The following is a 17,196-nucleotide window of genomic DNA, read 5'->3' as shown; positions in this document are numbered from 1 at the left end:
TGACCATGTTGACCACACCTTTGGCATGGCCCAGATACTTCGATTCCTTGAATGCAGCCAGGCAAGAAGAAGAGAATATGAAGAGCCTTCTTCATGGATGTGAGTCCCAGATGTGCTCACAATTCCTGGAATGTCCAGCCTCCAGGGGCCCCCCTTCCAGGAATAATACAGGGCTGATGACCATTTAGCCCTGACCTATACAGAGAGGAACTGGGACCTGGGCTGGCCTAGGAAAGTCCACATCAGTACTGGGAAGGGGGAGGCCATGCACAGGCCACAGCTCAGGAAGGGAACAGTTAGATCCTGGAGATAGGTAGGGGATTGACCCCAGAAGCCAACCTTTGACCAACCTTCCCCCTATATTCTAGTGACTAAAGTATATATTACCCTCCATCAGCACTCTTCCCCACCCCCAATTGACCTACCAAAGACCCACTGGGCCTCCTGCCAAAAGCCTTGAGCATCTATTCTATGGGGGTTTGTCCAGGCCCAAGGCATGCTGGGAGGAGGCCGTGTTCACTCTTCTTTGGGGGTGAGAAGGTGTGCTGGTGTTCCCTTTTGGACACAGCCCCACCCCCAGGTGCCTGACCTATCTTCTGGTCCAAAATCTTCCACGATGTGGGTCACAGGGAAAGAAGGCTTCGTTTCATACAGGGGGAGGGGGGGGAGTTTTAATGTCTGCCAAGATCCCCATGTGAGAGAATTCTTGGAAACTCCAAAGAGCCAGGAAGCTCTCTCAGGCTAGCCTAAGCCAGGGCCACCTGCTCCGGCTATCCTCCCCTCAGATCACTCCCCAGCCTTGGCCTCAGGTTATCCTGTGTCCCTGAAGCCTGGGCCCCTGAACCTCCCCCCACTCTGGCCTGTAGTGCAATTAAGAGCCAGGTTAATGAAAATCAGGCCCTGCACAATGACAAAAGCAGGCCAGGAGGAGACTAGCATCCATAACTCTGCTCTGGGTTGGGGTTGCCTGGAATCTGTCAGGGAAGGCTGCAGAGGAGGGAGGAGGGATGGGGGGAGGGCAGGAGGGCTCTCTGTGTATGCTGGCTTCTAGCAGACACTAGGTTCTCAGAGGTGGGGAAAGTGAAGAGCAGGAAAAGGGGGGAGGAGGTTGGGACATGGGGCCCAAGCCAATGCATATTTTGTGGGCTGGATGGAAGCTTTGCAGGCGAATGCTTTTTGAAACTAAATGATGTTTGGAAAAGTTTGCCTGAGTTTCCTGGTACCCCAGGAGTGCAGGGGAGGCAGCTTTCCCATCCCCTTCCATTGTCCATCCTGCCGACCCTGCCCACACCTGCAAAGAAGTTGGTAACCCCCCATTCCCTGGCTGGATGAGGGTCAGGTCACTTACTCTCAACCCCAGCTATCCTACAGGAATAAATGGAAATTTCAGCTCCAGCATTAGCTGTATGAACCTGGGCCTGTTGGCTTATGTATAAAATGGGAATAACGACCTCTTCACTACCTAATTCACAGTATTGGAGTGAAGAAAATGTTTGGGGGAGGGGGCAACTGTGGGTGGCCTCTGAGCTTTCTCTTCTCTTTGCTCTCTGTTCTCTCATTTGGTGATCTCATCAGCTCCCAGGAGTTCAATGATCATCTCTGTCCAGATGGTTCTCAGATCTGTCTATCCAGGCTCAACCAGTCTCTGGAGCCCAAGTCCCACCACACCAACTGGACATTCCATAGGCATCTGAGGTTCCTCCTCTCTAAAATGAGGGGGTTGGACTTCATGAATTCTGAGGCCCCCTTTCCAGCTCACAGTCTATAATCCCCTGGACCAAAGTTGTCTTTTGCTTAGACGGGACTCCTCTTCCAAACGTTGCTAATTGTCTAGAACACCAGTATCCAGTTACCCAGGTTTGACAGCATGGTGGCATCCTTACTCTCCATGTCACCACATTTAATTAGTTGTCAGGTCTTGCCCTTTTGACCTCCCCAACATGTGTCCTACCTATGCCTGGCTCTCCTGCCAAGCCCAGAAGTCACCCTAGCTTAGGGTAAGTGCTCTACATATCTCCCAATTTTAATTTCAGCTAGCAAGACATCAAACCTGATGGTGGTGATTTATCTATGGACTACTAAACAGTTCTGGGGTCAGAGTTCCCCAGATTTGGGATCCTAACTCTGAGTGGGTTTTTTACTGAAATCTGCTCAGTCTAGGAGAGAAGGTCCTTGTTTCCTCTTTGAGTTTTTTGACAAGTCTAGCCTTTTCATATGCACATATGACCAACAAAGAGAAGGCTACTGGGCCTTACACTGATGGCTCTCACTTAGCGGGGCTCCTACTGGTTGAGTGGTGTAGATAAATTAAAGTCTGACCCCTAAAACCACAGACACATCACACATACACACACTTTATGTGAATATGTCAATAATTTAAACAAATAAATTTGTATATTTTTCAGATTACATGTAAAAAAACATAAATGTTTGTTTTTAAAATTTCTGAGTTCCAAATTCTCTCCGTGCCTCCCTCCCCTCCCCCTTCTCTGAGACAACAAGCAGTGAGGTATATAGATCCTATGCACACAACTCTTACAACGGCAGAAAACAAAACCAGGAACTGGGAAGTGATTTTGTGAACTGGGCTTTGGTTCTCTGATTTTCTAAACCACCAGATTTTCCATGTGGATAGGACCATCTAATTTGGGACCTCCTCCCTCCCCTGCCTAGCATACAGCTTTGATCCCGGTAGGTTGAAAGGAAGCAGCCACTTGGCCCAATGAAGTAAGACAAGGAGAAAGGTCTTGCAGGGAAGACATTACCCTTTAATAGTTTCTGGGACAGGAAAGAGCCCAGCTGGTAAAGGGAGAAAATGGACAGACCGTCTGCTCCAGGAAAGCCCCAGAGGTCTCCTGTTGAGGCTGAAGCATAAGGTCAAGGTCAAAGGCCAAGACCTATACTAGCTGAGCCACCTTCTGCAGACTGCCGAAATGGGATGCTGCCACGTGGCGGATGAATCTGTCCTTGTCCTCTTTTAATTTGGCAAAGACTGAAAGAAAAACAGAAAAGGAGAAGGGCTCAGAGTTGGGGGTACAGAGGTGGGCTAGGGTGAGCCCAGGCCTCACCCTTCATTTCCTTAGGTCTTTAAGATTCCTAAAGCTCCTTCCTCCCCACTGCTTTCTCAGATATGTAGCACAAGTATCATGATTTCCATTTTACATATGGGAAAATTGATGCTCAGTGAGAAATGACAGACCCAGGAGCACCTAGGTACTGAGTATCAGAGCCAAGAATCAAACCCAGGTATTATCTGAGGTCCAATCCAGAGCTCAAGATCTCAGTGAGGTCTCAGTGAGGAAATTGAAGCTGAAAGAGACCATAGGATCAAACATTTAGAAGTATATCATGGAATCTGGAATCTACAGCTAGGAGGGAACTCAGACACCAGCTTCAACCTTCTCATTTTACCCAGGAGGATTCTGAGGCCCACTGAGTGGAAAGGACTGACTCAAGGTCACACAGAGGATCCTAGATTTACAGCAAAGGTTCTTGACTTGGGTCCACAATGGGTCCCTCATAATGGATCCACAGATAGATTTCAAAGAGGCAATGAACTGGGATCGGGAAAAATATATGTGTGAATGAATATATGAATGCATGTTATGTATAGCTTTATTTTCACTAATCTCCAATTGAAATTAATGAGGGAACTCCATCACTTATTTAAAAACATTATTTTGAGAATGTTGTTCATAGGCTTCAGCCAGTCAGAGGGCCCTCAGAGACCAATCACTGAAAGCCAGGGAGGGGGAGGATTTGTCTAAGGGAGCATCAGTAGGAAGCATCAGAGGCAACATTTGAATGCAGGCTCTTGGACTCTAGAGCCAATATTTTTTCCACTAAACTGTAAGGTCACATTAGTCAGCAGCACAACCAGAATTTCAACCCATATCCAGAAGCCTCTACATTCCAGGCTTTACACTTGGTTGAATTCAGTAATACTTTCTAACAATTTCTACATAGTCCAAAGTACCCAGGGAGGGAGGGCAAGTCTGATTATCCCCATTTTACAGAGGGGAAAAGAAAGGCTTACGCTATCCATCCCATATTTAAAGCCTGCCCAGCTGACCCTATTTAACAGGAATATGTGCTAGACATTATTGATGTCCAGCATTAGCATACACGTGCCACCTCCCTCCCAAACCTCAGGGCCCCCAAATTGCCCCAGAGGATCTACTCAGACCCAGCCTCCCCATTCCACGAAACCCCAGCACTTGCACTTACTTTGATACAGGAGATCCACTGCTTGTTCATCTAGCACCCAGGACATTTCGCAAGGTAACAAGCTGAGTGTGTGTCCTAAGAGTGAGAGGCAAAAGCAGTGGGCTCAGGGCTGGAGTTAGGCACAGGTTTGGGATGGGATGGGAAGAGAAGGGATAGAATGGGAAGGAAAAGGATGGGGTGGGAGCCAATTCAATTCAATAAACGTTTATTAAGGGCCTAAGGCTCTGGGGGATAAGCAAAAAGAAGTCCTGTCAAGAGGGCTCCTAGAGGAGCTTACCGTCCACATATGCAAATAAGTCCCTCAGTTGATTACCTCCAATTGATTTTCTCAATACCTCCTAGGGACTCTTTGGATCTCTCTCCACTTAGACAGGGAGGTTAGTGGATTTTTGTTTGTTTTGTTTTGTTTTTGGCCTTTCCTTGTATTCCCAGCCTTTAGCACCTTACAGGCACAAAATCAGTGCTTAATAAATGTTTATTGATGGACAAAGTAATTTCAGGAGGGAGTGAACATTGATAACTAGTAGACTCCCCATCTAGAGGTTCCTAGGTGTTGTTTGGGAAGCCAGAGTCCAAGAGAGAGTGGCACACAATTTGAGACAGTCTAAGGAGCTAATATTCACCTTGCACATTATAGGTCTTTAAAAGGACCCTAACATTACAAGGACACTCTCAAGGTCTCTCTCAAGAACTTTGGATTTGACTGTGCAACATGGAAGACACTGGCACAGGACCACTCAGCATGGCATGCCCATATAAGAAAAGGTGCTGTGTTCTTTGAGCAAAGCAGAAGTGAAACAGCACAAAGTAAATGTAGGATGCACAAATTTGGAATATCCAACCCAAATATTCATACAGATTATCTGTGCCCAGTCTGTGGTAGAGCATTCTGAGCTCGTATTGGTCTGATCAACCACAGTCAGACACATTGAAACTTCACTTTATCAAGGTGATGTCATTTTGGTCCTCTTCGAAGAAGAAGGACAACAACCAACATTTAGAACTGGAAGAAACTTTAGGGTCTCATTTTGCAGAGGAGAAAACTTAGTGTCAGGGAGGACAAAAGACTTGCCCAGGGTCACACAGCTATTCAGTAGCAGATCTAGGGTTCTGATTCAGGTTTTCTGATGACAAATCCAGTGCTTTCCCCTCCTTCTGCCAGAAGACTGACCAGGTGAATAAGTGATGACTTAAGGTCCCAAAGTAATTTGGGAGAGGGGGGTTGTGTGTCCTTCCTTCGCAAAGAAGACCACTGACATTAGGAGGGGGATGTCTTGACTTGCAAGTGAATTGGATTTAAGTGAGGCAGGATTGTGCAAAGTCAACACCCTCATTCTCTCCTCCAGAGTCATCAGAGTCTACTGCAAGACATAGGCCAGGACCACTGGTGATGGCCCCCAGGAGAGGGGGGACAAATAAGGCAACTGAGGTCCAAAGAGGGGATGTGACTTAGTGATATTGTGTCAATAGCAGAAATGGTCCTAGAACGCATGACTTGGCCCCTAATGAGTGCTGTGAGAATGAGCACTTTGGAGGATCCAGGGACCACCAGGACTCAGCTGGAAGCACTCCCACCCAATGGCTTTCATCTTTGTGCCCCCCACCCCAACTTTCCTGGGGCCTTTTGCTGTATGGCTATTATTTGCAAATGGGGCAAAAAGACTGGATTTGGGGTCAGAAGATAGGGGCTTCCATCTCAGCTCTTCTATTCACCTGGGGCCTTAGACAAGTTCATTAAAGACTCTGGGCTTGTCTCTCCTCCGTAAAATTCTAGGGGGCCCCTAAGGCCCTTCTCAGATCTTGATTCTATAATCTAATAAGGAGAGTCAGTGGTAACCAGTAGGGAAGGGGAGCTGAACATGATGGACACCAGGCAGTGGAGTCATCCCAGGACTCTAGAGTGGCCTTGGCTAGGACCAGAGGCAGGAAGCAGTAGAGAGAGAGGGACCTGGCACTAAGGCAGTATTGATGCAGGGTAGGGGGCCGGGCGCTGGGACAGTACCTATGAAGAGGATTGCAGCTATCCGCGTGCCTCGTTGTTTGCTGTGGACATAACCAAGGGCCTGTGATAGGAAAAGGTCCACTTTGAAGAACATGTTTTCCATCTAGTGGAGAAAGAAAAGAAATCTGAAGGTTATGGGACCTGGCATGCAATAGCAGCCCTGTTGCTTTTGGGCTGGCCCAAGCTCTCCAACCCCATCAATTTAGCCTGCCAAGTACTGGCGCCTAAGGGATACCTGGCATGAAGCCCTATAGGGGCCCTGAGGACAGGGCCTAGGGGATAAGGGGATGGAGCCCTGAACCTTCAGCTTCTGCAGAGAGTAGAGGTTCCCAGATGGATGCCCACCCCCCCTGCTTTGGACCCCCGATCAGACCCGCTCTCTTACAAAATACTTCCAGATGCTGTGCAGTGCCTGCAGGCCCTCCTCCCAGGCAATTTGGTAGAAGAGCTTCTCTGGCTCTGTCCACTTTAGGAAGCTGGTGCAGCGGAAGAGGGTGAATTTGGCTTTCTGCAATGTACAGGAAGCCAAGGTCAAGGAAAGCCCTGGGTGGGCTGTGGGTTGGAAGAGGGATTCAGCTAGCGCTCTCACTCCTTCTCTCTCTCTCTTTCTCTCTCTCTCTCTCTGTATATATATATATAGATAGATAGATATCTATATAGATATAGATAAAGATCTGAGATAACCACAGTCCTCACTATGCCAGGGGCCTCAGAGGTATCCCTGAGCCTCTTCTCCATCATAGCCTCCTGGGTTGATTTGAGTCCTCTCCCCCATTCTAGCTTCCAAGACCCCTCTGAGCCCCCTCTCAGTCCTAACCTCCAGAGCCTCTCTGAGTAAGGAAACCAGCTTGACCGGAGCACAGAGCCTAGATTGTCAAGTAAGAAAAGCTTGGGTTGGCCATATAGGGTGGGACCAGACTATGGGCAACCTTTAATTGCAGGCTAGGGTCTTGGCCTTTCTCCTGCAGGCAATTGGATAGCACTGTAGGTTTCCAAGCAGGAGGGTAGCATGATGAAAGCTGTGTTTTAAGTAAGGTGGCACTGAGGGCACATTAGCTGGAGGAAAGATTGGAGTGGGGCAAACAAGTTAGGAAGCTTTTGCAGCAGGCCAAGTGTGAGGTGCTGAGGGCATGAGCTGACAGCATTATTGGCAATGCTGTCAATGTAAGATTTTGAAAGAAGAAGCAAGAGATATTGGTGGAGGAGGCAGAGAGCTAAGTGGAAGGTGACCAAGGTTGAGCACCAGATGGCAAAACCCAGATAAGGGGAGATGGTCTGGGAAGGGAAGGAGATGGAGGAGCCTGGCAGTGAGGCTAGAGCCAGGATCTATCTCTCAATAGGCCTGAAGGCATCTGGTCCTGAAGAATTGGAGGGCAAGTGAATGTCAGGACTGGATGTTACAAGATGGCCACTTATCCCTGAGTAGACCTTTAGGTACAGGCATGCATTTCTACATATGAAAGGCATGCATCCCTGGATACTTGCATACCTCTGGCCTTCAATACCTTCAGGTGAAGAAATAGAAACTGTAACAGGAGAAAGAAAAAAAGAAAGGGAGAGAACCAACCAAGAAGAAGGTGAAAATGGAGGTGGAATGAGAAAATTGCTCCCAAGCACCCAATAAACCAGCTCTGGTGTGGCTCTGTAATCTGGAGGAGGCCCTAGCCAAGAAAAAGGACAGAAGGAATACTTTGGGCCTCAGATGTCAACACACACATGCTCAGAGAATGACTAAGAAAATGTCCTTGAGATCTGAAAGTATTTGACGGCCTGCCATGTGGAGGAAGAATTAGGCTCCTGCAACTTGGTCCCAGAAGGCAAGATGAGGACAAAACCAGGGGAGAGAGCAGCGGGCAGACTGCAGCTCCCTGTCCCGGAATATGCTTGTAATACTCCCAGTTAGCCTACGGTAAAAAGGATGGCCCCCTGGGAGGGAAAGTTGCTCTTCCTTGGAGGTATTCAGACATAGGACAGAGGACAAATGGTCAGGGCTGGCAGAATGGAGATTCTCAGTCAAGTATGGGTTGGACTAGGTGGCCTTTATGAATTTTTGTGAGTCTCTGAGGGCCTCCCCACTCTGGCCCCTCCAGGCCTCCCCACTCTGGCCCCTCCAGGCCTCCTTAGGGCCCCTTAGACCCTCCTGGGCCCTTGGTTTTCTGTACACATAGGATCAAACACCTTTGGGCCCTGATTCAGTCGGTTCAGGATTGGAAAATTTTCAAGAGACTAAGGAGAGAAGAGGTCCAAAGAGGTAAAGCAGCAGCCCAGCTTCAGAGCCCAGATGCCTCATCTTGCTGTCACTGAAAGGGATGAGCTTGGTTCACAGCTGCTGCTTACTGAAAGAGCTTCCTCTGACTTGTGTTCTCCCTCATGGGATGAGGAGATGGGAAATAGAAGGCAAGGAGGCTGGACTGGAGAGGCAAGGGGGAGGAGAAAGGGGACTCTGGGACTCCCTAGGGAGGCCTCATTGTCCTGGCCAGGCTCTGACGTGGTAGGCTGTCATATCCAGAGTTCTAGCTCACCTCTGGGGGGGGGGGAGGAGAAGGAAGGAAGAAAGGGAAAAAAGAAGGAAGGGAGGGGAAGGAAGGAAGGAGAGGAAAAGGAATGACCTTAGAAAGATCAGAAAGCAGCCCCAAAGACAAGCCTAAGAAATTCCACCTCAACTTCCCAAGTCCTTTTCTACAGGCCTCCATATATCTGGGGGAGGAAAATTTGAACATGTTTACACCAGAGAAGGTTCTGGTGGTTGAGGTGCTAAGAGCAATGCTTTATATTGGCAAGCCTTGTCTGAGCCTCAGTTTCCTCTCTGGTAAAACGGGGTGAGACTTATCACTTCTAAATTCTGTGATAAGAGATATGAAGGCAGGGCAACAAAAAGGGAGCACTCCCAAGAGAAAGGAGGGAGAGGGGACAAAATGAAAGTGGGAGATTAGCTAACCTTTCCCCCAGCCTCTTTGACACAGCCCATCCTTGCACTGTCCTTGTCATGGTGACCACAGATCCAGGTGGGAGCACCTGGAAGCCAGAGGCTCACTGGAAGGGGTCTGGCCATGGTCCCATCTCCTTGTATGCTCCTCCTATGCTTACCATAGCCAAGCTAGCTCTAACCTTAAGCCTATGGGGTATATACACACTACAAGCATTATTCTAGACAAGAAAATCTTTCATGTGCACCCATGTCTCCTGGTTCTAAGCCCAATCCTCTTTCCACTACATCACACTGCCTCTGGGGAGTGAGTGGTCGGACAGTGAGGCCCAGGGTGGCCAACTTACCTTCACTACAACCTCTTCTTGGTCCATAAGGTGGAAAAATAGGGGGATGAGACTCCAACAGACTTGGTCTTTCAACAGGGGTGACTCCTTGCCCTGCATGCTGTCCACCAGGGTTCCAAAGATGTAGATGGCACTACCTCGGATCATTTCTCTCTCCTGGTGGCCATATAGGTAGAAGGAAAGATTGCATGATGGTGGGGCTCATGAGACAAATGGCTGGGGTCCAGCCAGGGACACTGAGGAACAGGGTGGTCTTAGGAGCCATTGATAATCACTATCTGGGCCCACATCCACAGTGGCCATGCCATGTGTGGGTACCCCCAAAGTCCCTCGGAGGAATTTACACCTACATGGTCACCGCCACAGGCATGATCAATGCCACACCTGGCCAGTGTCAGCACATCTTTCCACAGCCCTTACCCAGCAACTTGCAAATGTCACAGAGGTCCTCCAGGGTTTAAGTAGGGGGTCAGGGGCATTCTATGAAAGGAGTCCAGAGGAACCAGAATGAGGCCTGGATTTCAGCCCACCCCTCCAAGTTACCCACATCTTTGGCCTCTCCAAGGGCACTTGGTCCAGAGGGGAGGCCAGATCTGCTTTAGAACACCTAGTTCTCATCTGACACTCACTTGTAACAGCTTGACTACAAGAACACTGGCTAACCCGTGGTGTGCCAGGTGTGAAGCCTTTCCCCCACTTTGCCCTCAGTCCTACATAAAGGCACATCTCATACTGAACCACAATCACCTGTCTGCACCCACATATCTCTCCAGGTATACACACATGCAGTTATATACATGAACACCCTGTTCATCCACACAAGCACACACACACATACACACAATCTTTCATGCATTTGCACACATGTATGCTAACTAGTTGTTTGCCCTAAGGCAAACCTAAGCCTCAGAATCTCCATCTATAAAATGAGGAAGTTGAACACAATGGTTCCACCAAGCTTTGCCATTATAGTCTAAGGTCCCTCCCAGCTTTGACATTCTCTGTTGGAAGGGCCTTTTAGGCCTTGACATTCTCCATTCTGTGTCTTGTGGTCTCTTCCAAGTCTGCCATTTTATGATTCAGTGGCTGAATCTCATAAACTTGACCAGCACACCAATCTGCATACCGTTATTTGTCCCTCTGTGCACAAATATACACATAACCATACAAACACACACACACTGCCTCATTTGTCTAAGTATACAAACAGACACATAATTTCATTCATCCATATCCCAGAGGCACACGACCATGGTCCCACATGTAGGTACATACAGTGAGATGATCTAATCTCCTGTCCATAGGCACACACAACAACCTACTTGCATTTCCTTAGTGCCCATACACATACACTCACATACACAACCCTTCCTTCCACTCACTGAATCCAGAGGCAACTGCTTTCCTATCTGAAACTGAGACAGAGACTCCTAGGGTACAGATTCAACCCATAGAGTTCCAACACACTACTAGATAGCCTGACATGACTGCCAGTCCATGGATCAACGCACAAGTGTATAATGATCTTGACTGTCAGCCATACCAACTACTAGCTCTGGTATAGAACAGAGAGATGTCAGTGACCAGAGAACCCAGCAGACCAGTCGCCAGGCTAAGTTATGATGGAGCAGGACAACCTGAAGATCCAGTTACACATGTTGAGGAGACAAGACTAGAGATCGCTCATGAGAAATGTGCCCCCCTCATAACTGCACATGTTTATTGTTGCACTTGTGAATTAATGCATATTTAAATACACCTATTTTTTACTTTACTCTCGTGTTCATTTGACTAAGTCTTGCTTTAGGTTCATGCCCTAGCAATGTCTGTTAGTTGTTTTGCATATGCATTAATGCTTATTGTTAAACTGTAATTTTATACAGGCCTATTGAGAGTGTTACTGTTGCCTCTAGCTAGCCTTTATTGCTTCTCATTGATTTCTGTGGACTATGAACATGCATATACCCGACCTGTGGTAGAGCATTCTGAGCTCATATTGGTCTGATCAGCAAGAATTGACTCACTGTAATTTGACTCTAACATAGTGACATCATTTTGGTCCTCTTCAGGAACAAAGGACAACATGTGTATATTCATGTATAATGTCCTGTAGGCATGTAGTCACTGTGGTACTCTCTCAGCAGATGTTCTTTACAGTGTCCTGCCTATTGCATATATGGTTAGTGAACATTTATTTTATTTTCGTTTCAATGGTATCATGAACTAGTTGCCTGGTATCTCAGGAAAATCACTCTTGTTGTTTCAAAGAGCTGATATTTGCATATACTGCATAAATATGCTTAGTTATAGTTTTCAAGCTTGCCCCAGTTGATTTTTGCAAGGGACTGCAGAGTTTTAGCCCGGGGGAAGAATGTAACCTATGGCTTAAAGTCCATTTGCATAAGATTCTCCTCATTAGTGGAGATCCATGCTTGTGTGAGGGGCAAAACTGGCAAAAGCTTGAGAGAGAAAAGAGATCCTAGTCTTCGAGCTTTGAGAAAGAAGATGTGTCATTCCAGATTCTCTTCAGGTTCCTGAAATAAGACTCTGAAAAAAAAGCCAATGTGTGGAGGACCCGGTACCTTGATCATGTCCTGATCTCTAGCTTACACTAGAGACTTCAGAGAATTTCTCCACAGGTGAGATCTTGTTTGTGCTGAGATACATCATGACCAATGAGAGAGCTCATTCACTCTGCATATCATCTGCAATATTCTTATCTGTTGCATACCTTCTTGGATTTCTATTTATCAGCTTGGATAATTGAATTTATTTGCTATCCACTATATGTGTTCATTGTGGAACTAGAATTTGGTGAGAAGGGAGTTAAGTCTTGGATATTTCACTTGGGATGTTCCTTTCTCATTTAGGTACTCAGTTTCAATCTAAAAATTATTTCCCCTAGACAGTTAAAATTCTCCTTGAGAACCCTTTCTCTGAGGACAGAGTGGTCACTCTTTGGCTCCAACCTCCTGTTTCCCCTCTTGGAAGTAATCAAAGTCTCCCTTGTAAAAGGATAGCTGAAGGAGACTCATCTCTTCATGCCTCCCTGTGAGACACATGTAGACAGATTCATGTAGACACATATAATTTACATGGGGGACATAATGCATGCCCCTTACATGTGCATTTTCAGCCTCTCAGACACAAGCAAAGCCACAGAAGAAATGTGAATACGTATGTCCTTCCTGTCTTTGAAAAAGTGGAGCATGCTAGGTATTGAACACTGAATGTGCTGTCAGACTCAGGTGAAGGGGGTTGGTTGGTGGTGGTAATTTTGCTAAGTTCCCTCCCCCCCTTTCTTTTTTATTCCTAATTGCAGAAACTGGCTCTCTGGATCAGGGAGGGAGAGAGATATATTTGGAAGTGAAGGTGATGGCAAAGCAGAAGATATCAAGAATTTGCTTAAACTGCAGCTATTTTAGGACAAAAAAATACATGCATGGTCAGCTCCTGATATATAAGCCATTTAGAAGTAGACGCTCCTGTTCACATATCTGCCCTCCACTCCCTATGTATACACACACCATATAAATAGAGCTCCTCATTCTACATGCACACACAGAGATTTATAGTCATTCACAGACAACCACACAAACATTCCCTTGTATAGAAAAACCCACACAACCACAGAGGCGTATTCAACCTATAAGCAGATGGAAAGCCACTGGCACCCAATTCACACTCAACTTTCTTTGTGCACACACATGCTTATATACCCTCAGCTTCATATGTCTGTAGACACAGAATAACACACACTTACACTCACCTTGGGTGCCTTCTCTCTCCGCTCCATTCCCTTCTGGGCCTACATCTGAAACCACATGATCACTCAAACTAATCGCCCTATCCACAAATACAGGATTACACACACATGCACACACAACCACCCAAGGGCCACTCTGAACGTAACAACACAGGGCTACTCTCTGTCTTGCTGAGACAACTGCATCCCTCTATTCCCCACTGCCCCATTCTGCTATAATACTGGTCACTTTTCTATCCAAAACACAACCTTCACCCTCCCACACACATATACTTAACTACAGTCACCTACAAAACAAACAGCATACCTGCATATCCCTATCAGTATCTGCTCTTATCTTTTTAAGAATTTACAGTAGACATGCAAGAAATCTTACATGTATATCCATAAACTTACATACACATGCACACAGATATGTCACCCCATCTCTATGTGTGCCCATAATACACATATGCATGTTCAGTCCTACATGCACTTGAGCATGATCATATGCACATACACTCACATTTATTGATGCTGTATATAAACATACAATGTTACAACATGTGTGCTCAGATACAGAAACCTTCCCATGCACTCACAGATACATTTCTATACAGTATTCTACTAATGCAACAACCTCACTCCCAGGTATGGACACAGACAAATTCACAGGCACAAGCAATACAAGGACACTCTCAAGGTCTCTCTTAATAACTTGAAAACTCACTGTGTGACATGGTGTTCCCTCATCAGAGAAGGTGCTATGCTCTATGAGCAAAGTAGAATTGAAGTAGCTCAAAAGAAATGTGAGATGTGCAAATTTTGAGAATCCACCACAAATGTTCACACCGACTGTTTGTGTCCGACCTGTGGTAGAGCATCCTGTGCTCGTATTGGTCTGATCAGTCACAGTTGACACACTATAACTTGACTCTAACAGTGACATTATTTTGGTCCTCTTCAGGAACAAAGGACAACAACCAATCAACCAATAATGGAGATTTTTACATATATATACATATACACATATGCCAAATTAGACAGATAGTATGGTAGCTACCATGGCCCATCATGTGCATCAGTGAGGCCAGTCTATCACTGAGATGATCTTGGAATCAGGAAGCTCTAGAATCAAGTCCTGCTTTTGACCCACACTGGCTGCACAACCCTGTGCAAAGCACTAACCCTCATAGTGCTTCAGGCAACTCCAGAAGACTAGAGAATTGTTCCTTGATGTCAGTGGAAGTTGTTACTGGGGAGCTCACCACTTTACCATGCTGATGAAATCACAGATCTAGACCAAATAGACATATATTTCTATCACCATGCTCTGTCCTGTGTGTACAAAAGATCACAGTATACCCATCCATAGACACTCATTGGTAAACTGCATAGAGATATATTTGTGTATCCATATATCCATACCCATATGCAGATTTATATGCATGCCATCATATGTATCATAAAGCATGCTTAATCCTCTGTATGGAAAAGTATATAGAAGCAATCAAGAAGCATTCATACTCCCTTTTTTCCATGTACACATATACTCAGTGATATACAAATATGTCTACTCACGTGGTTAGATTCATCAATCAACATTTTAAGGTACCTACTATGTGTTAGGTACCATGCTAATGCATGTCTGTGTACATGGATATACATGATCAGACTTACACACAAGGCACATCTCTCTTTGAATCAACATATGCAAACCATCCAAGTACACGATCACAACAACACACTCTCATGTGTATATACACCATTATAAAATATTCTTCTCCCACTCTTCCAGGTTCAGTTTGAAGGTTATCACCATCTACACAGAGCCTGGCCTAATTCCTCCTTTTCCCACTTCTAAAATAACTTTGTGTAGATCTTGTATTTCCTTAATCTCTATGTGTGCATCATCTCCTTGAGTAGAATGCAAACCTTTGAAAAGCTGAGATGGTTCTGACTTTGTCTCTATGTCTGGAGCACCTTGCACAGTGCCTCATATTAATGAATGTTCATTGATCTTCTGAAGAGTAAGTAACTTGTTTAATACAGAAGAGAAGCTCTATACAGTCAGGTAAAGCAAGACCTGGAGCTGACCGTGGTTCAGATCAAGAGCTTCTTATTGCAAAATTCAGACTTAAATGGAAGAAAGTAGGAAAAACAATTAGACTGCACAGGTGTGACCTGAATAATATCTCTTAAGAATATGAAGTGGAGGTGATGGATGGAACTAAGGGATTAGATCTAGTAGAAAGAGTACCTGAAGAACTATGGGCAGAGGTTCCCAATATTGTAGAGGAGGCAGCAACAAAAAACATCCTGAAGAACAAGATCAAGAAAGCCAAATGGCTATCTGATGAGGAAAGAAGGAAAGCAAAAGGGAAAAGAGGAAGGGAAAGGTGTATCTAACTGAATGCTGAATTCCAGAGAATAGCAAGGAGAGATAAGGTTTTCTTAAATAGAATGCAAAGAAATAGAAGAAAACAATAGAAGAGAAAAGAGAAGAGAAAATTAAAGAAAATTAATTAAAAATTAAAAAATCAAGAAAACTAGAGCTATTGAGAGAAAGTTTCATGCAAAAATAGGCATGATAAAAGACAGACATGGTGGGGACTTAACAGAAGCAAAAGAGATTAAGAAGGGGTGACAAGAATACATAAAAGAATTATACATCCCCAATAAACACAATGGTGTGTTTACTGATCAGACATTCTGGAGAAAGAAGGCAAATGGGTCTAAGGAAACATTGCTAACAATAAGGCTAGTGGAGGTGACAAAATTCCAGCTGAGCTACTTAAAATCCTAAAAGATGATGCTAAAGTGTTACACTCAATATACCACCACATTTGGAAAACTCAACAGTGGCCACAGGACTGGAAAGATAACACAAAACATAACAAAATCCACATGGGAATTAAATTATCAAGAATATGCAAGAACAATGAAAAAGAAATAAGGAAAGAGTGTGTAGGGAAGGAGGAGTGTAGTGCTAGCAGATTTCAAAATGTCTTGAAAAGAAATGATTATCAAAACTGGTTGTTGTGTTCATCCTTCGTTTTTGAAGAAGACCATGACATCAGAGAAACGATGACATGACTTACACTTGACTTTGTTTTTGAGTGAGGGAGGGCTGTACAAGGACACCAGCCTCACTTTCTCCTCCTGAGCCGTCCTGGATTCAGTGACCAGATATTCATCAGGATGACTGGAGATGGCCCAAGATGCAATGGAAGACCTTGGTCTTTTAGGCTAAGGCCTTTTCAGTACTCACTTAAAGTGAGGTAATGCCCATTCAGTGAATAGGTATCTTTAAAAGGTAGTCAGGGGGATGGCCCCTTTAATAGAAAAGAAAAAAATAAATAGATAAATCATTCTGGGAGGGGCAGGAGCCTCAGAGTTGTTGATTTCAAGAGAAATTGTTACTATTGACATTCACTCTAAGCCAAGAGGGTCCAAAAACAGCCATTGAGTGGAGGTTGGGCAGGGACCCATTTTTGTTCAATCCATGGGCTTCAGAGTGTACTGAGTCTAAGGTTTTAGGGGAGGTGGGAAAAAAAGAAAGAAAGAGAGAGAGAGAGACAGAGAGAGAGAGAGAGGGAGGGAGGGAGGGAGGGAGAAAGGAAGGAAGGAAGGAAGGAAGGAGGAGGGAAGGGAAGGAATCTAGCCAATGTACTCCAAGTTAACTAAGCAGCTTCTGGCCATCAAAATTTACCTTCTTTTGGAGAGAAGAAGGAAAGGGAGAGGGCTAAACCAGTACTGTAAAAGGAACAGAAAAACAAATGAATGGTACAGAATAGATAGTGAGGTCTAGGGAATGATATCACTATTAGATAAAAATTGCTGGGAAATTGTATGGCTATATTATATATGTTTTGAGCTGTATGTCACAGGAATACAATACAATTAGCTCTAATGAAGCAGTGGTCAAAGTAAATTTTAAATTATTTTT

The 17,196-nt window shown here is 45.3% G+C and overlaps 1 protein-coding gene across 2 annotated transcripts in view; it reads right to left on the bottom strand.

The window, feature by feature from the left end:
- Window positions 1-2,747: 2,747 nt before the first annotated feature.
- LOC140515181 (maestro heat-like repeat family member 5) overlaps window positions 2,748-17,196 on the bottom strand; it is a 127,020-nt gene continuing 112,571 nt past the window's right edge. For both annotated transcript variants that reach the window (XM_072625733.1, XM_072625732.1), the window contains 5 exons: window positions 9,503-9,658; window positions 6,615-6,737; window positions 6,230-6,332; window positions 4,228-4,302; window positions 2,748-2,992 (listed from right to left, as the gene is read on the bottom strand). In XM_072625733.1, the coding sequence (XP_072481834.1) occupies window positions 2,898-2,992; window positions 4,228-4,302; window positions 6,230-6,332; window positions 6,615-6,737; window positions 9,503-9,658 (552 nt within the window). In that variant the 3' untranslated portion in view covers window positions 2,748-2,897. The remainder of the gene's footprint in view (window positions 2,993-4,227; window positions 4,303-6,229; window positions 6,333-6,614; window positions 6,738-9,502; window positions 9,659-17,196) is intronic.

The sequence above is a fragment of the Notamacropus eugenii genome, chromosome X (genome assembly GCF_028372415.1).
Source record: "Notamacropus eugenii isolate mMacEug1 chromosome X, mMacEug1.pri_v2, whole genome shotgun sequence".
NCBI lineage: Eukaryota > Metazoa > Chordata > Mammalia > Diprotodontia > Macropodidae > Notamacropus > Notamacropus eugenii.
The sequence above is the reverse complement of the archived record's forward strand: the minus strand, read 5'-3'. Positions and strand labels throughout refer to the sequence as shown.